This window comes from Zonotrichia leucophrys, chromosome 1A (assembly GCF_028769735.1).
Source record: "Zonotrichia leucophrys gambelii isolate GWCS_2022_RI chromosome 1A, RI_Zleu_2.0, whole genome shotgun sequence".
In the NCBI taxonomy this organism is placed as follows: domain Eukaryota; kingdom Metazoa; phylum Chordata; class Aves; order Passeriformes; family Passerellidae; genus Zonotrichia; species Zonotrichia leucophrys.
The window spans coordinates 42,529,454-42,543,032 of record NC_088170.1 but is presented as its reverse complement, the minus strand read 5'-3'; the positions used below and the strand labels follow the sequence as shown (position 1 = coordinate 42,543,032).

Below are 13,579 nucleotides of genomic sequence, written 5' to 3'. Positions count from 1 at the left end.
AGCTCCCTACATACAGCTTGTCTACTGTAGCAGCTATTTTGCAAGGTATGGCACTGAAAACATGTTTTTCACATGTAAACACATCCTAAACCAATTTACTTCCTTTTGGAGCTACATTTGACATCGGTTGTAGTTAAACAGTAAATCTGTGATTTAACTAAGTAAAACAATGAAACCATTAATAAATAACTTGGCCCAAGTCCTGGCCTCTTCACTTATGCAATTGGTATTCCAAGACAAGTTGGAGTATGTTGATAGCACCTCCCCTTTCAGTGCAGGTAACTCACACTACATGTTCAGACCATGGCATAAGAAGGGGCCCAAGTCATCATAAGTCAGTTCACAAATGGTGAGACACTGCTGTAGGTGACAGCTTTTTGCCTTGGAGTTAAAACTGGTAACTCCTGAATGACTAGGGGTACTAGTGTGGGAATAAGCACAGATCGTTGTCATACGAGACATCAGAAATATCAGGGAATGTGAAATCTTTGAGCTCGGGGCTGTTTATAATTCTTTTAAGTGCTATATAAGATAACTGTTGTGCTTAAGGAACATGGAAAAGTGGGGGATTTGTTAGCTTGTTATGTGGGAGGTTTTTTGGGGGGTGTTTGGTTTTTTTCCCTTTTTTCTTAGTAGACTTACGTGTCTTATCAGATATGGTTTTAAATATTTTAAAGTCATATGTTGCCAAAATGGTACTAGGAGATCCTTCAGAATTTTCCATGTCTCTAGTGTGAAAAAGCCAGAGTATAGCAGATTATTATATTACAGCAGCAATTTGTTCCTGATGGGTATTGTGCAGAGAATGCTTGGAAATGTCAGGAACTGAGAGGTCAGCCTTCTGAGGATTAAGTAGGAATGCAGTAATTATGTTCTTTTTTTCCATATCCCTACTTGTAGCATTTTCTTTGATAACAGCAAGCTTGCTTACTTTAAACAACTGGCAAAGTTACTTGCTCAAGGATGGTTGAAATTTAAACCAATACTATGCTGGCTTTTTCTATCTATGTAAAGAGAACTTTTTGCCCCATCTTGGCATTGCAGTGGCTAGGACTAGTCTAGGAACTTCAGGTAGTGGGGTAGGGTTTTTTGGAACATACACTGAAGAGATTAAAAGTTGCATAAAATATGGAAATGGGAAGCAAAGCAATGTTTAGTATTCTGTCCCAGAGCTCCATGTTAGAGAAAAATGGAGACTCCTTTAATCTATGACAGCTGTAAAAGAATATATTTTATGTAGCAAGAAGACCTGCACTTCTTAGGTAAACTTGTAATTTTAAGTGAGCTCTTCTTGCTCAGAGTGAGTGACTCAGAAGAAAAATCTCAAGTCTAGAGCATCTATCTGTTGTCACATTAAAAAGACAGTATTGTGTCAGGTGATGTTCAAACCGCTCCAAATGACTGAAACACCTTGGCATGGCTGATGTAATTATTGTATTTCTGTGTTCTGTGTCATACAGATAATGCTGTGAAGCTATGGTGGTAAGCCTGTTCTTTTGTGCAGAAGGATATGTAGGAAAAAAAAAATCTTTCTCGTTAATCATGTAGTATATTCTCTCCATAAAAAACATCTGGATGTTTCTTGCAAGATAAATAACTAGTATTTTCATGCAAATTTCTTAAAAATAGAAACATTTATATGAAGTTACATAATACATATGCCCTTAAAGAATTATGGGGTTTATTTTGTTTTCTTTCAGATGAAGAAGACTTTTCCCAGCTTTGTAACTAATTTATAAACCATGTAGTTTTTAATGAAAAAGAAACTCCAAAAATAAGTCCACCTTAGCAAAGCAAAATTAGGAGGTTTTGAGGCTCCATCAATACACTTATAATAGTGCACTCTACTAGTATGACAAATAAATGGCTTGGAGGACAAGATTCAGTGTTAGTTTAACAGGTACAATACAGGCTTTAGAAACTGTTGACAAATGTTTCTCTTTTAAGCCACAGATTCCAGCATGGTGGAGGGAGATTGCCAAATACAGATGGGAAGATTTGTTTCTTTCTTGCAGGTAGAGTATGTTTTGATTGTTTGACAGCAATATAATCTTAATTTTACTTGCAAAATGGATTTAACAGTCTGCCATATCCCGTTTGCATTTTGCTGAAAGGCATAGCAGTCATCTGATATGTTGCTATGTTTTGCCTGCAGACCAGCTGATGGATGTATCACACATTGTTTGGGGATTTTTTTATATTTCTCTCTGGAAGTCTAATGAGAGAAGGAATTAGAAATTACTTAAAAATATTTCAGTAGGAGAAGATAAATTGAGGTTGCTTTCATCCGTAGTTAAAGATAGCTGAGTTTAGTTAGCAAGTTCTGGTGTTTATTGAACATTGGAAATGGGTTAATTTTTTTTATATATTTGGGTTTTTTTAGCTGATAGAAAAAAACAAAATCAAAGTATGTACCTGAAAAAAATTGCTTATGTTTCCTTCAAACATTTTTGGAAGATCACTCCGTTCAATGAAAACAGGATCTGTTTTTATTCTGAGGAATACCTGTGCTCTTGGGATTCAGTCTATTGTGGAGTTTTTTGTCCTTAGTATAACTTAAGCAACTGTCTCATTCCCAAAAATGTTTCTATTTTTATGCAATATTGCTTGTAAGGAGTAGATGTGATGAAGTAGAGAATATAGAGGAAGCTTCCAGAATATTTAAATAAATTCTGGTTGACCAAGGGTTAAAATTTATGTTCTGATTCTGCAGCATGACACTAATCATTGTCGTGACAAGACAAATGCTGTGTAGGAAGTAATTTCTCAACTTCCTTTACCATGCTGAAGTGCAGTGAATTGTTAGGATCACTCATGTTTTCTTTCTCGTTTTCCAACCTCTTTGTCTTACCAGCTTTGTAGGTTTCATCCTTCATTCTCTGTTTTGCTTATGGAGTTTGTTCTTTTTCAGCAGTTGGATTCTCCTAAATCCATTCAGTGTTCTACCTCCCTAGATTAGGAAATGCTCTTCTGATCAGTGTTAGAAGCATATCCCCAGGGGTGGTGTGAAAATATGAAATTAACAAAAAGGTGAAAAGTTGCTTTCATAGAGCTAATCACCCTGTATTGGTTTCTTGGCTCTTCTGGGCTTTCTGGATTAGCTAGATGCAGTAGCCTCAAATTTGCTAGGTCAGAAAGTTTTTTTAAAGCATTATCAAAATAATGCTCTGAAATATTAGTTTATTACAGTCTTTTTTTGTATTATGTAGCTGCTAATATGCATGTGCTGTTGAATTGGACTTCTTTCCAGAAATTTTAAAATGGCAGCTGGTGCTGCCTCCCCAGGAAACATGATCTCATCTGTCTATTAATCCATTCTTCTGGAATCTGTTGGCTTATTTCAGCTGCATTTGTTAGAGCAGTACAATTTTAAGAAGTAATGTTTTGTGAAAACTGATGACTAATAGAAGGCAGAAGCCCAAATAGGATCTATTTTTGATGGAGAGGAAGACAGAATTCAGCTGCTAGCCAGTCTCCTGGCTGGCTGACTGTTCATCCAGTGTGGGCTGTCTGCTATAAAGCCATCTACGTGCAGACTGGCTAGACTCATCACACACTGACATTTCCCTGATGGGATTTGTAAGGTAAATTAATGAGCAGATATTACTGCAGTTAAGGGAAACTCATATTAATTTATCCTGTTGTTCAAGGAGTGCCATGTTAAAATCCATTTTAGAAATTAAGATGCTTCTTTACATAGTCAGAGTTGACATGTTCTTACTCATTTTGTGTTACATAACCAAGCCTAAGTTCTGCCTTCGTCAGGCAAACCTTTCAAAGACATTGACTTTCTTTGTTTTAAAGCAATATTCTCTGGCTTATCACTCTTACAGTAAGAGCTCCTATGGTAATTTCTAATTTGAATTTGGCTATTACCAGCATCCAGAGTGTGACTCTTGAATCTAGTGGGGAAAAAGCACAACCTCTGCTGGATTTTGTCCCTGAAAGTACTTGGGATCTGTTGTCAAGTCACTTCTTGCTGTCTTTGATAAATTGAACCAATACTATATAAATGGTCAGAGTTGTACTGGAAGCTTGTGTTTGGTAGTTTCTTAGCTTAGCCCCAGATCCTTTTTCAGAGCTGTTAGTAGGATATTTTCCATCCTGCTGTAAATCTGTCCACTGACTTGGGTTAGGGATGTAGTTGGAGCTTCGGCTCCATATTCTGTAGTGTATGTTCAGGGGTTTTTTTTGTGTAATGACACCTTGTCTATGAGGAGGATCTATACATTTATATGCATTTTGTTTTCTTGTATTTCAGGAGCTGTCTTGCTTTGTTACCCGATGTTATGAAGTGGTGGTGAATGTAGTGCATCAGCTGGCTGTTCTGTATACCAGCAACAAGTAATTATTTTCTAAAGTGCTGTATTGTTACTATGTAGAGTTAAATGTATAAAACATTAATGTTCTATTTAAGTCATAGTCATTTTTGGAATATTGTTGTCTAGAGATAGAGTGCTTTGCTGTGTAAGTTTCATAAACAGTTATGGAAATGGTTTTGTTTTGCTTTCAGAAAAGATAAGTGCTTGTATATAGTGAGATGCAAGGATGTTCGTGTTTGTCATTTTTAGTCTTTATGTTTGAGAAATATTGCTGATATTTTTATCCTTGCTCTGTTTGAGACGCTCCTCCTGTTTCTTGATACATAGCTTAAAAATCAAATCACTTCTACAGTCTAATTTGAAAATGTAAATCTTGGTATATATTTCTCACAGAACAGCCATGGTTTTAACATCTGAAGTTTAGCTTAGTAAGGGATGTTTGGTTTAGCTCCTTTGAAAACTGTGAGGAAGGTTTAGTTCTGAACAGGATTGTTGGAGTTAGCTTTGAATACCTGTGCAGGACTCTCAATTGTTTCCCCATCCCCCAGTAGGATAGCATCATTCTTCTCAGTTTTATTTGTTGCTTTTATTTTTGGCTTATACCACAGCACAAGGCAGACTTCCTGTGTGGTGTTGGATGCGTAGCTTGGACATGGCTTGAGTAAATACAAAGTGGTTTTATTCTCTGGGTGTGTAAAGGCTATTCGCATAGCTGAAGTGGGAATTGCTGACACACCTGTGCATTGAATACACTTGGTGGTTTCAATCAGTCACATGCTGTGTCTTTAAAAATACAGTTCTAAATTTGATCAGAGCATACAGATTCCAAACAGTATATATTTTTCATCAGGTTTTGATGTTCTTTTGTTTCCTGAAGCTACTATGTTAATGAAGAAAAATGTACCCAGAACACAGAGAACATACCATGATACAGAACTGATAAATGTGATCTGTTCTAAGGATTAAAAAGGCATTAAAATACTGATTTTATTTACAGGAATGCACCTAAAATTATAGAGACATCTGGAGTTCATTTTCAGGTGGGAATGATTTGGAACTCTTTTGCTTATGTGAATATATGTAGGTCTTGATTAATCCTGAGAAAGACAGCATGAAAGTGACTTTAGAGAACAGCTTTCAATTTAAAGGTTTTATTTTATTAATCAGCTTTTTCTGACCTTTGTATGGGAAGGCCTGGTGTCTCCATGTCTGTCATATTCTAGATATCTTAACAACAAAGTGTTTGCATGCTCCTTTATTGCAATGTGTGCCTTGGCATATAGACTACTTAAAAAATTGGGTCTTCAGTGTCAAGATAGATCAAGGAATTTAATTTGTGTGCAGACATCCCTTTAATATTTCTTGTGTCACTACAAGTCAAATCTTTAAGCTGCTAAGCCACAATTTCTCCTGTTTAACTCTCTAGCTGATATCTTGTTGGCTGAAAATGCATTGAAAGGAACTGAAATTTTATGTGCCTCATATGACTGCAGTAAACTTTCTAATAATTACTGTCCTTTACTTTCTTTTTTTTTTTTTCCCCTTCGCGAACAGGCTATGTATGAGCATCTAGGAGAGTTGCTCACAATCTTGATAACTTTGGATGAAATAATTGACAATCATGCCACACTGAAAGATCACTGGACCATGTATAAGAGGTGTGTCTCCGATGTGAAAAACACTCCCACAAATTAAGCCATAAAAGCATATGACTGTCTGTGTTCCAAGAAAGTCAGTGTGGGAACATGGATTTTGGTAGTCTCTCCAGAAATTTGTGGAAGAGCAGGGCTAAGCTCCCACAGTGTCCTTCTAAAGGCATCAGTAAATATTTTGTTTGTTTGAGTATGAATGTTGCATTTTCAGTTCAGGGTAGGCATCTTGGCAAATAACGAAATAGTTGGTGGAATTTAAAGAATATTCAGTAAGAAATTTAGTTGTGTAAAGAACTGAGCTAAGACTATCCCTGTCCATATTGATCATGGGAATGGGCATAGAGCTTTAAAAAGGGATGGTACCTTAAGTAAAAGCTGAAGAGTCAGCAATTATAAAGGTGGCTGAATTAGTGGAATATTAACTCTGTCCTTGAAAACCCAAGTAGTTACTCAAATGCAATTTGTTTATACAGTCTGAGTGTATTTTTGGGGATTTTTGGCTTTTTTTTTGTTTGATTGGTTGGTTTTTTTATTTGTTGATTTGATTTTTGTGGGGGGTTTTTTGTTGGGTTTTTTTTGTTTGGTTTTTGTTTGTTTTTGTGTTTTTTTTTTAATTTTGGGGTTGCTGCTAAGGGCAGGAGGTGGGAATTAAAACGTCTTATCAAAATAGTGCAGGATATGATAAAACTGTGACTATGTTTTAAGTGTGCTGCATGTGTGTGTTCCACATCTACCCCTTACAGGCTGCTAAAATCTGTCCATCACAACCCTTCTAAGTTTGGGATTCAAGAAGATAAACTAAAGCCATTTGAAAAACTGCTGTTAAAACTGGAATGCCAGTTACTTGATGGAATGATATTTCAGGTAATGAACTTCATATTCCCCAGTATGATAAAGGAAGCTTACATGAAAGCAAGACTCTTTTCGGAATGGTTAGTTTGTTTGTTTGTATTTCGGTTTTGTTCCAGTCACAGTGATGTGTGAATTTGGCTCTTGGATCTGTGCCTGGGAGAAAAAAGGATCTTACAACAGAGCCTTTCTTGCACTTCTCGTGCAAGCTTGAACTGTGCCAAGCTTTGAATGATAGCAGTAAAGGCTGACTGTTTTGCTGAACTAGAGAAGCACAGACAGCTTGGCATTAGGACTGTGTATTATCAGAATTCTGCTTTGTCCGCATAATAGTGAGCAGGTTTACATAGCATAGGTCTTTATTTTAACTGCAAATTAATTAGTTTCCTCAGTAATCTTTAAAATTTAAAATATGTTGAGTGTGACCTGTCATTAGAGGTACCACTGTGGTGGTACATACCCCTGGATCATTCAGCAATACAGGTACATGAGAAGGATTTCATTACATTTTCTGTATAGTTAAATTAAACTTTATTAAATTCATACAAGAAGCTATTTCTTTAGAAAAGTGTATATTACAGACATTGAAATGGGATGTTGTGGCATAGTGGGCAGATGATAATATTGTTGAACCTGTTCAAAGCAGAGTCAGTTGCTTGGGTCGTGCCATTACATCTTAAATGGCATTAGGAAAAAATTGTTTCGACCTTCAAAATGAAATTGTAGGTAAATAATTAAGCACAGTTTGGCTTATTCTTTCAAAGGACAATGCTACCAAGCTATCCATTTTTCATGTTGTATTTCCCTAATGCTGTTTAAGTACAAAGACTTAATTATAGGTTTGAGACATCAATACGATTTGACTGGAATTTATTCAGAAAGTTTCCTCTCCTGTCCTGCAAATGCCTCTTCCTAACAAAAATTCATTAAAAATATTAGATGCAGTTCTAATAAAGACTTTTCTAGTCTCTTTGTAAATTATGGAATGTGTCTCTATTTTTTGACTGTCATGAGGTTTTGGGAGCTTTTAAACTGCCAGCAGTAGAGTGTGATTTTATGCTGCAAGGCCATGAGCCACATCCTGTAAGTGACTTGTGTGATAATATTGATTAAAGGACAGTTAGTAACAGGTTATAATGTGATAATAAAAATATGCAACTAGTTTCTTAGCACTAGGTCATCAAATGGCTTCTTTAAAAATGCTCCTTAAAGGAAATGGGAAAATAAATAAAATGGGGTTTGAAATGTCAAGTGTAAGAGTGTTTTAATATTTTCTATTTTATACTTAAAAATGTAAGTATAGTTAAGAATATGTATGTCATAGTTCAGAATATGTATGTCATAAAAGGTTAAGGCTTACTTTAGGTTAGTCTTAAATCAGTGTGTTCTTCCAGTATTCTCTTGAAAACCGGTATTCTTTCAAGGTCCAGAACTCATGGCATTATCTTGATATGTTGATATTTCCCCCCCCCTTTTTATTCAGGCCTGTATAGAGCAACAATTTGATTCTTTAAATGGTGGAGTGTCTGTGTCAAAGAACAGCACATTTGCTGAAGAATTTGCTCATATTCTTCGTACATCTTTCTCAAATGTTGAAGCCAAACTTGGTAAGGCAAGCTCATGCTTTTCCAGAGAGACAGCTTCCCTGTTTCTCAAATTGTTTATATTGTTTGTGTGGGAGTAAAATTCACAAGGGTGTGTTTTTCAGGTGAACCTTCAGAAATTGACCAGAGAGATAAATATGTGGGCATCTGTGGCCTGTTTGTATTGCATTTTCAGATTTTTCGGACTGTAGACAAGAAATTTTATAAGTCATTGTTGGATGTCTGTAAGAAGGTAAGTGCTTTATTCTTTTGTCTTTCAGTAATGAAGTAGATAATTTCCTGAGTTACATAGTGTATTACAGTGTTGGGAAAAGAAAGAGCACAAAAACGTCTGAAAATAGAGTTAAAAATTTTCCACTTTTTATAACACCCCCCTGCTATTTTCTTTTAAAGATGATCTAAAATTGGTGCACTTACATAACAGCAAGGCAAAATAAACTTACCATTTCTATTACAATCTTTCTTCTCAAGATTAATATGGCACTGAAGACAAGAATCTCTTTGAGTTATGAATACTCTGGTGCTGAATAAATGCTTTGGGTTTTGACTGTGACTAGAAACATTTGTTTTGGAAGACCTCTAAATGCAAAGTTGAGTGGGATGTTTTCATATTGGATGGTATGAAGAAATTATTAAATTGTCTAATATTGTTTAGAATCACTGAGAGTGGTTATAATTTTGCCCATGGTGTCCTTAGTGAACATCCAGGGAAACTTTTTTAATATCAATGCAATACTCTGTAGAAAACAGTTACACAGAAATAAACTGAAGTGTCTTAATTGTGTTTATTGCTACTTGGTAGTATTTCCCCCTCCTTTGTTTTTTGTCTTCCCAGGTACCAGCCATTACATTAACAGCTAGCATTATCTGGTTTGCTGACAATTTTCTGATTCAGAAGATTCCAGCTGCTGCCAAACTACTGGACAAGAAAAGTATTCATACAGTTAAAACACAAAGGGAGAACTTTCTGCAGCAGAGGGCACAGTCACTTACCAAGTATGCATCCTAATACTGCCTCATGATGCTATTTGGCAAATAGTTTTTGAGCACATGGTCTTTTTCATTCAGTGTAGTAGCATGTTCTGTGGTGTCTCTCAGTGGTGTTAGTCACTTGTTCCACTTCACTGCAGCAGTGTGTGTGTGTTAGGGTTGGTGCCAAAATTTTGGTCAAAACTAAGCTGCATTTCATGTCATGCTTTCAGAAAAATATGTATTATTACATCAAAATAGCAATGTTCCTAGCAGTTCTAAATATTTGTTTCAGTTACTTCTGTTTCCATATTTTCAAATTCCCTTTTGTTTTTTAAACTAGTGTCTAGTGACGTGGGCTGCTTTGTTTTCTATTAGGGCTCTCTGCTTTCTATGTGTTTATGGAGGTAAATTGCTAGTACGCTTGTAGTGGAGCTTTCCTCTGCTTGGTGATGATACTTTCTTTGCAAGGTTTTCTTTCTTTGTGACTTTTTTATTGCTTGTTTAATGGTCTTTGAAATTATCTGTTTTTGAAGAAAGCCTCCCTTGTTTTGTGTTCTGCATGTAGTGTGCAGCTCACTTCATTATCTTCTAAAATATGCTTAAAGATGAGATGGAATATTTTTAGCTGTTAGTCTTAAGAACAAGTGTCCTGCATAGGAAGATAACAGGGGTAAGGTTTGTATGTTTGAGAACAAAACAAGAAAGTGCAAACTGGGGTCTGTGGAATGGCAATAAAAACTTAAGTTTTGCATTTTGTCTTCCAATAAGCAAGCTGGCAGAACTGAGTTGGAGACAAAGGAGGGAAGGGGGAAAAGGCAGCTCTGTGCCTGATTCTCTGACAGATTATTTTCAATTCTGCCCTGCTTTCTTTTTCAACCCACTTTTTCCCAGCCCTGATTCTTTCCTGGGCTTTAATTCCTAGGTAGGGCATAATTGCACTGCTGCTTTGCTTCTGGTCTTGGGCAGTGGTACAAGTCTTAAGATTAAGAAGTTCAGAAAAACATCTTGGTATTCATATACATTTCACAGAAACATAGAATCATTTAACTTGGAGAAGGCCTGAAGGATCACCAGTTATAACTCAGCAGTGCCAAGTTCACCACCAAACCATGTCCCCAGGGCCCAGATCTGCACATCTTTTAGATACCTCCAGCAATGGTGATCCAACCCCTTCCCTGGACAGCCTGTTCCAGTGTTTAATAGCCCATTTGGTGAAGAAATTTTCCTAATCTTCAATCTAAACCACCTCTTGTGCAGTTTTCTCTTGGGCTGTCATTTGTTACTTGGGAGAAGAGACCAGACCCCACCTCACAAAAATCTGCTTTCAGGGAGTTGTAGAGAGCTGTGAGGTCTCCCTGGCTCTCCAGGGAGAACACTCTCAGCTCCCTTGCAGACCTTATGCTCCTTCCCCAGTTTTGTTGCCCTACTTTTTACACACAATTTTGAGAATATTTTAATAAAATCCAGGTTTTGCATCTGCTGATTTGAATTGTGCAAATAACTTTTTCTTGCTTGTTTACAAATCCTTGCACTGCCTTTGATAATTGGACTGTTCCCAGCATCAATGACCTAAATACTTTTCTACTACAACTGCTGGAAGAATTTATATTACAGTGTCACAATTCTCTAACTCCACTTAACCATTTATTGAACTAGTGTAATTCACACAGATGAACTTCTGTGGAATTATGTTACTTAAAAACAGTCCAGTCTGGCAGTGATGTAATCACAAATTGTATTTGGTTTTTTTTGTGTGTGTGTGTGTGTAAGCAACAAAAATTCGAACTGGGGTGAAAAAAAGTAGCACCAGTGTTGGACTTTTCTGTCTAGTGTTTAAAAGCATTTTCTAACAGTTTTATGTAGTCTTTTAATTTAAGGAAGTGTGGTATATGCACTGATAACAGGGCCATGTGTTCTCTTGAAAAGTAGATTATTTTTGACTCATTGTATAGACATAATTGGCAGACTAACTAATCCTTACCTGTAGAGAATTTAAATGTAAATGAGTGTAGGGTTCTGATACTTTAGGGAAGGTGAATTATTTTGGGGACTTAAGGTTTAGAATATTTCCCCTGCAAGGGAAAGGTTTGGAAAGAAATAAGAAAATCTTCATAATCTTCTTACTTGAAGTGAGCAACTTTCTCTGTTTCCTTCCCCAGAGATATGCAGTCATATTATGTTTTTGTGAGCTCATGGATGACAAAAATGGAATCTATCTTGTCCAAGGATCAGCGCACAACAAAGTTTTCTGAAGATCTTTCTAACCGCTGCAATGTCTTCATCCAGGTGTGCAATCTTTTAATGTGGTGATGCAGCAAACTGATGTTTTGGTGCAAGTTGTTGAACATAAAAAGAAATCACAGGAGCTCTGTGATTACTGGTGTGTAATGTCACAGTTATGGAATTCTTATAAAGCTTTTAATGTCCAGTACTCTTCCAAGAAAATCTATAAAAGATCTTTTGATAAAGAATGTGGGGAGAGGGAAATCTGACTAAATATTCAGTAGCTAGAATTTTGGATTTTTCTCGACAGAGGAAATCAAGAAAGCTTAACCTTCTCTGTAGTAAAGGTTTTGGGTTTCTTTTCTTTTGAGTCATGAGGTACTTACAGTGGATTGAACCGGTGTCTATTTAGTTTTATCTAGGACGGTACATACTCCCAGTAAAGGTTTTGTGTTGTTTCATTGTGCTTTGCCTAGTGATGATACATGGTAAGAATCTTACTACCTTCCAAGACAGCTGGGGTATTTTTGCCTACAAACAGCATGTAATCTTAATTATTTCTTAATTTATTTTTTGGTAGTTTTTATAAGTATCTATCTCTCCGACAGAGATTTGATGAGAATAGGTGTGTGAAAGTGGCATGATCTTGAGTCTCCTTTAGCTAAAGATAGGCATGTACCAGGATCTGTGTTTTTTACATTTGAATTAGTTGCAGTGGACTTAAAAATTTGCTCCATACTGAATTGAGTTTGCCACACCACTTACTGTATTTTCCTAGTCCCTTTTTAGTTTTTTCTTTTTTGTTACTGCTTCTTCTTTGAAGTAGGTTTAATAATTGTTTGTCATGTTGTATATAATCAACATTTTAAAGCTTAGCATATATTGATATAGAAATGATTGGTATCTTTATTATGGGATGGACATCTCTGTTTAGAAAGTGTAAAACTGTCTAAATACTGTCAGTGTATTTGTTCCACAGAGTCTGGAAGGTTTAGATTGTTTTTGTGATGGGATATTTCTTAGGCAGATGGAAATTGTTTGATGGGTTGGTTTACAATAGACTGAAGCTATTAAACCTTTGAGGCTCTGTGATTATTTGACTCACTAAACTGTGTTTAATTGGAATGGCTTTAGAAGATGTTAATCAGATGATCTAATGAGTCATAGGCAGTTTCATGGTGTATGCTAATAAAATGGTCTCATTCAGCTTTGGTATCCCAGGCTCTCTGTTGTGCAAAGGCAAAGATTAGCTGTCATGTATGGAACGGAACAGAGGGCACTTACTTTATTGACATGTGGAAAAACTGATTTTTAATTTTTCTTCCCCTTGTATTCATTTTATTTTTAGGGTTTTCTTTATGCATACAGTCTTAGCAACATCATTAAAACAACAATGAATCTTTACATGTCAATGCAAAAACCTATGACCAAAACCTCAGTAAAAGCCTTGTGCAGACTTGTGGAGCTTCTGAAGGTAGGTCACTGGATGAAAATTACTTCTTTCATGTAGGAAATACAGAGAACATTGACCAAACATCCCATATTAAAAAATAGAAACTGTGATGAGAAGTGTTTTTGCATGCATGACCTCTTGTTTGAGAGTGGTTTGGTTAGAGAATAGATTAGGGAGGCTAGGACTGAGTTGGTTTGTTTGTTTGGTTGGTTTTTTTCCATAGCTTCTAACTGACTTCCTTAGTTGATGTCACAGAATGTTTGAGGTTGGAAGGTATCTCTGGAGATCATTGGTCCAGCCTATCCCTTCTCAAGCAGAGACATGTAGAGCCAGTTGTCCAGAACTGTGTCCAGGTGACTTTTGAATATCTGCAAAGGTGGAGACTCCACAACCTTTCTGGCCAATCAGACTGTGACAGTGCTTGGTTATCCTCATAGTAAGAAAGTGTTTTCTGATGTTCAGAGGGAAACTCCTGTTTTTCAGTTTGTGCTCATTGCCCCTTGT

At 36.4% G+C, this 13,579-nt stretch overlaps 1 protein-coding gene across 1 annotated transcript in view; it reads left to right on the top strand.

Moving 5' to 3' along the window:
- Nucleotides 1-13,579, top strand: part of WASHC4 (WASH complex subunit 4) — a 39,454-nt gene that overhangs the window by 5,925 nt on the left and 19,950 nt on the right. Inside the window, exons 6-15 of the mRNA XM_064702544.1 lie at nt 1,948-2,015; nt 4,262-4,344; nt 5,320-5,362; nt 5,877-5,980; nt 6,718-6,838; nt 8,307-8,430; nt 8,532-8,659; nt 9,263-9,423; nt 11,559-11,685; nt 12,971-13,096. Coding sequence (XP_064558614.1) covers nt 1,948-2,015; nt 4,262-4,344; nt 5,320-5,362; nt 5,877-5,980; nt 6,718-6,838; nt 8,307-8,430; nt 8,532-8,659; nt 9,263-9,423; nt 11,559-11,685; nt 12,971-13,096 — 1,085 coding nt within the window. The remainder of the gene's footprint in view (nt 1-1,947; nt 2,016-4,261; nt 4,345-5,319; nt 5,363-5,876; nt 5,981-6,717; nt 6,839-8,306; nt 8,431-8,531; nt 8,660-9,262; nt 9,424-11,558; nt 11,686-12,970; nt 13,097-13,579) is intronic.